At 43.1% G+C, this 7655-nt stretch overlaps 2 protein-coding genes across 2 annotated transcripts in view; one reads left to right on the top strand and one right to left on the bottom strand.

Moving 5' to 3' along the window:
* LIPA (lipase A, lysosomal acid type) overlaps positions 1–7655 on the bottom strand; it is a 154804-nt gene that overhangs the window by 112632 nt on the left and 34517 nt on the right. The gene's annotated exons all lie outside the window — the stretch shown is intronic.
* On the top strand, positions 6026–7375 carry LOC133775949 (interferon-induced protein with tetratricopeptide repeats 1B-like). Its single transcript, XM_062214551.1, has one exon. The coding sequence runs from the start codon at positions 6041–6043 to the stop codon at positions 7373–7375; it is 1335 nt and encodes a 444-aa protein (XP_062070535.1). The 5' UTR covers positions 6026–6040.

The raw sequence follows: 7655 nt of genomic DNA, 5'->3' as shown, positions 1-7655 counted from the left end.
GTTAACTTTTGCCCAGTTTCCATTAAAGTTAGGTACATGATCAAATCTTACACAGGGAGCCTGGGAAATACGATCCAGATGCAACAGCACAGTCAAGCCACAGCGTCACTTGACAATTATGAGTAGGCTATAATGACACTGATAATCCTATCTTAAACACACTCAAAGGAAAATTGCTCTCAGCCTTTGCCCCCTTTCACTTATCTTGGTGCACTACCCCCCTTATAACCAGGATACAGAGACTGAAAAGATTATTCAGTAAGACTTCACAAGAGTTCCATTCTCTGGCTCTGCACACATGTTCCTCTCCCGACCAGTTCAATCACGTTTGTCAGAATTACTCATGAGGATCAGTAAAGATCATCAAAACAACCAACAGGCTTGACAGTAATATAAATGCTGCTAAAGGTTGTAAACGACACAAAACTTTTCTTTCAGACCAACATCTCAAAACCTAGAAGGAGTCAATTTGCAGAACACACAGCCTCATGGAAGAAGATGTAACCACTTGTGACCTTATTCTTCTATAAATGGGCAATAGCTTTTTACAGAATTCCTCTAGGCATAAACTTCTGACCTGGATCCAAAGAGCTATCACACTGTCCCTGGAAACACCTGGCTAGGTACAAGTAACAGTAACAAATTTGACAGCTGAGTCTGACATTTTCTATGAAGATACACGCCCCTGTCCTCCACGGGGTTGCCTTTCTGCAACACTGAATGTCGTCAGAAGATTCAGTTACTCTCTTATCTCCAAGGCCACCTTGACACCCACAGAGATTCTACACATCAAAACTGCTTCATTCACACATCCTCTAGGGTGCCAAAACATAGTTCTTTCTCTCAAGGTTTCATTTTCACCAATATGGAACACTGCCAATTTCACTGGGCCTTGAGAGCACGCAAAGTTGCTTGGAGACACCTCCCATATATAAGCACCATGGTTGTCTGAGAAGCCCTAGACCTCTGTGGACAAACCTTGGAGGAGCAGCCTCCCAGCCTGACTCAAGCCCTCAAAAGCACTTGTTGCGTTGCAGCACCATGAGGTAAAGATTTTCTCCTTATTTCTGTGCACTTTGATATTTCAAATCTCTCCTTAGGAATCAGTTCTTGGGCAGGTCTCCACCTAAGGGAGCTGTTGTATTCATGGTTCTAATGCTCACAGGCCTCCTCATCCTGGTAACTTGGGAAATTTAAGGAGGCTATTTAAGATTATGTGGACAAGGTTCAGGGAAACCAGCAGGAGGAGGTGCTGGAAGATGATGGTGACCAACAATGGGAGTAATGTGGCAGGCCTAGCACTACAGGGGCAAGAGGAGGGAGCAGTCACCAGACCTAGGGAGAGTCTGAGCTGTTGCTGTAGGGGACAGCCTCAGCAAGAGGCCTTTTGTGGAAAACTCAACACCTGACAACCTAAGCCAAGCACAGTGCATTCCTTACACACTCTAATTTGACTGCTGCCTCCCAGTGGCCAAAAAGAAGAGAAAGTAAAAAATCAAACAGGTGCAGTTGAAGTCAGCTTGTCCAAGCAGATGGCATGGTAAAGAATGGAGGTAAGTAAGTCCAGATGGGGCAAAATGAGAATGTGTGTACAGATGTTTCCTAACCGTCCCATTACACAGCTTGGCCAGTAAGAGCAGCAGAGGTCTTCAGGGAATGAATGAGGTAACCTTCTAAATTCCAAGGGAGATGGCATTTGGGTAGAAGTTTTCAATGAAGCAACACTTTCCCAGGGGACATATACAGACTTTAAGAGAAACAGAGGTCTGAGCCTGGAAGAGAGACAGGCAAGGGACCAGTTCAGGCAAGAACATTGAGATCCTTTTGGGCATCCAGCTGAGCAAGAGAGGAAGCTGTTTTTCATTTGATAATTTGTTTAAAACCAAGTGGGGAGAAGAAACTATTTTCAAAGATGTCTACTTTTTTATTGATACCAAGTTAAAGTTTTGTGATTGCCATGAAACTAGATATTGTGATAACCATGGAATTTTCTGTTTATTAAATCACCTCTTCTCGAAGTGTGCTCCCCTGACCAGCAGCATTATCATGACCTGGGAACTTGTTAGAAACACAGGTTCTCAGGCCGCACCTCAGTCTGCTGACTCAGAAACTCTGGGGTGGGCCCCTCTGTCTCTAGGTTTGGAGTCTTCCAGCTGATCATGTCACAGGTTAACATTTGAAAGACTAGATGTTAGAAAATAAGAACTCTTACAGGAGTTGTGATGTATTTATTCCAGGAAAAAGACAGTCCTTGATTTACTGGTTTGTTTAGTACTAAATTGCAGGAAAATATTTTCTGCTCAAAAGCAGTCTGATGTGTTCCCACACATGATGTTGCAGACAGTAGGGGACAAACAGCTTACACTAAACAGGTCCCTCCTCCAGGATCCTTTTCCAGAAAACATCTATACCTGTCTCTTTTTTTCTATTTCTTTTTAAACTGACATGTAGCATGTGCACATCTTAATGAGGAACAGGGTTATAATATGTAGTGATCAAATCAGGCTAATTAACATTTCAATTTCCTCAAATATTATCATTTCTATGTGTTGGGAATCTTTGAAATGTATAAGTAATTGTTGTAGACTCTCCAATTACCCTGCTGGCTATACAACACTAGAACTGCTTCCATTCAACTATATTTGAATATCTGTCCTGAGAAGAAATTGAACATGAATGGTTGTAAGGAATTTACCACAAGAGTATACTAGACAAGAATTTTTTTGATTTTGTTTATTTCTTAGAAAGACAGAGAGGTGGACAGAGCCCCCATAGCTGGTTCACTCCCAAATGTCCATATCATCCTGGGCTGGACCAGGCCAAATCCAGGAACTAGGAACCCTATCTAGTCTCCCACGAACTCTTGATCCAATACCATCTGCCTCCCAGGGTGCATTAGCAAGCAGTTAGAATGGGAAGCAGAGCTGGGACTCAAACCCATGCACTTCCAGCCAGCATCTTAACAGCGAGGCCAAAAGTGTGCTGCTACATACCCCTTTTGAATGTAATGGGCTCCCAGTCATAACATAATGTTAGCTGGGTCTGCATCTGTGAATTGACAGAAAGCAAGCCCTCTCTCTCTCCCCCAATCCTGGAGGCTAGCCTAAGTGAGAGGTTTTGCAATGGCCTATTGCTTATGTTTCTGGAACCCCTGCCGTGAGATGGTCAAATGGGGCTCTGGACTATCCTAGACTGAATAAAGACTACATCAAAATATTCCTGATTCTAGTGGTACTGGCACAGAGAAGCAAATTGAGTGCCTCCCTCCATTCAAGTTCACTGATGAAAATACCCTAAGGAGAAAAAATCCAGGTGAATTCTGGACAATTTGTGATGACAAATTCCCATCTGCCACATGCACAGAGAAATTAGGTCACCACCCAGGAACATACCCGCAATGTGATACTACTACAGACACTACCAATAACAGTATTCTCAGTGTACTCACTGAGTAACAGGCAGCCTTTAGGTTCTTAGCATTCCTATTTTAGAAATTGAGACCATCTCCACATTGATATATTCTACTCTATGGTCTTTCCAGAGCCCAGGCCCAGAAGAAAAAATTATACTTATCTACAAACAACTTCTCGTAAGAAAGAACTCTAATTTCTTAAAGCCCTTCAAGTTGTCCTAGTTGCATACTAGTTCTGCAATCTTGGTGAGGGCTGAAACCTGCATACTTTCCACTTACCAATGCAGGCCACTCTGGACCTGGTTACATCACTCAGAAAAATAAGTCTATTTCTACTCACAAACAAGCTAGCTGAGCCAGCAGCCAAGGTGCATGAGATTAGGGTACATGCTTAGAGAGCATGAAATTACTCATCCCCAATTATATATTCTAGACAACAAGAGTAAAGGCAGTCTGCGTGGAGGATTGTCCCTGGATTTTCCTCATGACACCAAGGACTACAGTGGGCAAAAATGGAGCATTTGGGTCAAAAGCTCCTCCAGGTTCCATCTCCCTTAGGAGAGGTGACTATTTTCAGTGCATTCTTGGGTCAATATCGACCTTACTCTCTTCTAATCTCCCCCATGACCCCAACACCACCAGCAACACACACATGTACACAGGTTTCAGTGACTGATATTTCTTGCCCATGCTTGGTTGGTAAAGAGCCAAGTTTCTGAAGCTTCTCCCCTCAGCAGTTGTTACACAGGCCTGTCATAAAGCAAGAACAGACTCTGTGTCACTTATGTCATCTTTCATAGACACATGTCTACCACTGAGGCTGTGGCTTGGGAGTGGGGCAAAAATTCACTCAAGGAAAAAAAATCTATGCATTGTGGGTAGTTTTTGAAGTGGAGACTTTGAGGTTGAAATGAGAAAGCCACATAGAGCTACCAGCTGTACTTGCAGAGGCAAGAGCAAACCTGAATATTGGCTGCCTACCTGGGTAATGTAATACATCATTTTGTGAATGAGTACTTCATATTCTAGTTTTTTGTAATTAGATTATGGTTAGATATTAAGAGTGATGATGGTGGGGCTTATATGAAAATGGTGGTTTTTGCTAAATATTGCCAAACACAGGCTTAAAAGAAAATTTAGAAAGGGTTCCTTCTGAGATCTTTTTTTTTTTTTTTGGACCTAAAAGGTAGAAAGTGTGTCAAGTATAAGATGTAAGATAATTAGTTCAGAACAGAGAGCCAGACACACTTATGTAGAACACAAGGGCCACTTTTTCAACTATTAGAAACAAATTTCTTTTTCTTCCTTCACGTTGCAATAGGGGGAATGGGACTTCATGTTCACTTCATAGGAGGGAGAAATATTAGAAAGAAAACTTCTAGTCCCACTGACCTCTTATTATTCACTCTTCTCTTTGAGTAGCCAATATAGATTTCTCTAATTTTAGAGATTTGGGATATATATCCTTCACTGGGCTATGGGATTACATGGCATCACTGTTCCCAATTTACAGAAGTGGGACTTACATATGACCTTATGCAATGTTCTCTCATCCACTGAACCCATGTGGTAAGTCTGCCATTGTGAAATGATTCCACCAATTTCTCAACCTCTCAATAACTTTTTCTGAAGATTGGATAACTTTATACTGGCCAATAATGCAGAATACCCTACCGTATTCTCTAACCTAACTTAAGTGTTTGTAAAATCAATGATTGGAAACCACAGTTGGCTCTCATGTATATTCATAACCCTTCCTAGGAGGAGAGAGAACAAAGACATGTGTAGGTGTTGAAAACATGGGAGCAAATGAGTTTGGAATCCACCCTTCTGTGACTCTTCTCTCCATGTTTGTTCTGGATGTGTTAGAGTAGACCACAATGTTGTAGAGAGGCAGAAGATGGAGAACGGTTTTGTTCTCCAGTATTGATGGTGACATTGAAATTAATCTGATGCTGGAAGAATTAGTCTCTTTTGAGTTGACTTTCACACTACACATAACCTACCTGTTGGCACTATAAAATCATTAGAGTTTCCTGAGGCTTCCTTGAAGATTTATTTATTTATTTGCATGGCAGAGTTGCAGAGAGAAGGGTAGAGACAGACATAGACAGAGAGAGATCTTCCATCCACTGGTTCACTCCCTCAAATGGCCACAATGGCAAGGACTGAGTCAAGCAGAAGCCAGGGGATTCTTCCAGTTTTCCCACATGGGTGACAGTGGCGCAACCACTTTGGCCATCTTTTGCTGCTTTCCCAGGCCTGTAGCAGGGAGCTGAATCAGAAGTGGAGCAGCCAGGACATGAACTGTACCCATAAGAGATGCAAACATGACTAGTGGTGGTTTAACCTGCTACATCACAACATCAATCCCTATCTTGAGGTTTTCTATGCCAACCTCCACAGAATATAGAGAAAAAACATAATGTAGGCAGGTGTACTAGTTAGGGGTTTGTTGTTGGGACTATTCAGGTGAAGTGCTAGCTTCATTTCCAGTAGAGTAAATACTCCTAACATTTTTTAAACTATTTTTTTTTCAGTGAGGAATCCCATGGAAATCAGATTAACGATAGCCTGGTTCAATTGAGATGTCATTTTACATGGGAGTTGTTAATTGAAGACATTGAAATGCCGGATTTAGAAAACAGGATCTGGGAAGAGATTGAATTCCTAAATACCAGATACAAGGTTGGAATATACAACCTGCTGGCCTATGTGAAACACCTGCAAGGCAAGCATGAGGATGCCCTGGAGAGCCTGAAAGAAGCAGAAGACTTGGTCCAGGGAGGCCAGGCTGACCAATCAGATGTGAGGAATCTGGTGACCTGGGGCAACTACGCCTGGGTGTACTACCACATGGGCAGACTGGCAGATGCACAGACGTACCTGGACATGGTGGAGAACATGTGCCAGAAGTCTGCAAATCCCTCCCGCTATAGAATGGAGTGTCCTGAGATGGACTGTGAGGAAGGCTGGGCTTTGCTGAAGTGTGGAAGAAAAAATTATGAGCGGGCCAAGGCCTGCTTTGAGAAGGCTCTGGAAGCAGACCCTGAGAACCCTGAATTCAACACAGGGTATGCAATCACTGTCTATCGCCTGGATTACCCTGCCAAAAGACTATACAATGTCAGTGATGCGTTTTCTCTGCAGCCCCTAAGGCAGGCCATCAGGCTCAATCCGGAAGATGCATACCTTAAAGCTCTGCTTGCTCTGAAGCTGCAGGATGTAGGACAGGAGGCCGAAGGAAGAGAGTGCATGGAGGAAGCTCTGGCTCACATGTCCTCCCAGACCTATGTCTTTCGATACGCAGCCAAGTTTTTCCGCAGACAAGGCCGTCTGGATGAAGCTCTGGAGTACCTAAAAATGGCCTTGGAGGCAACACCCAGCTCTGCCTTTCTTCACCACCAGATAGGCCTCTGCTACAGGGGACAAATGTTCCAAATAAAGAATGCTACCCACATGCAGCCTAGAGGACGGGACAGGGAGAACGTGGACAAATTGGTTCAATTAGCCATAGATGAGTTTCAAAAAGCTTCAGTACTAAAGCCGACGTTTGAATTGGCTTATGTTCACCTGGGTGAGATGTGTGCAGAAATACGCCAGTACGGAGAGGCCGAGGAACATTTTCAGAAAGCATTACGCATCAAGAACAGTGATGATCGCATCCAGCAAGAAATTCATTACTGCTACGGTCATTTCTTAGAATATCACTGGAAATCTGAAGACAGAGCCATCACTCAGTATCTAAAAGGTCTAAAAATAGAAAAAGTGTCCCATGCCAGGGAAAAACTGCTCAAGGCTTTAGAGAGATTGGCAGAAAGACGTGTGAACCGGAATGTCCAAGTTGTGGAAAGTACCGCCCTCCTTGGGCTCATCCACAAATTGAGAGGGGAAGTGAACGAAGCTCTGCTGTGTTATGAGAAGGCTCTGAGGCTGGCTGCTGACCTAAACTCCATGTTCTGAAATGGAGATCACCGTTATCCAAGTAATGTACTCAAAACTAAATATAACATCATCTCTCCCAAGCACTACCTTCAAACATATAGAACCTGCGAGGATACAAACCAATTTCCTTTGCCTGCCCTGATGCTTTTACTTTTCCCCTTCCCTCCAAGCACCTATGACAAGAAAATCCATTCTTCTACACCACATTCCTATACACATACACCACAGATGCTTAATACCATTTGGGGCAACTCTCATATGCTGGGCCAAGCAGATTCATTTTGCTTCTGATTTTACT

The sequence above is a fragment of the Lepus europaeus genome, chromosome 17 (genome assembly GCF_033115175.1).
Source record: "Lepus europaeus isolate LE1 chromosome 17, mLepTim1.pri, whole genome shotgun sequence".
In the NCBI taxonomy this organism is placed as follows: Eukaryota; Metazoa; Chordata; class Mammalia; order Lagomorpha; family Leporidae; genus Lepus; species Lepus europaeus.
Note: the sequence above shows the minus strand (reverse complement) of the source record. Positions and strands in the feature narration are given on the sequence as shown.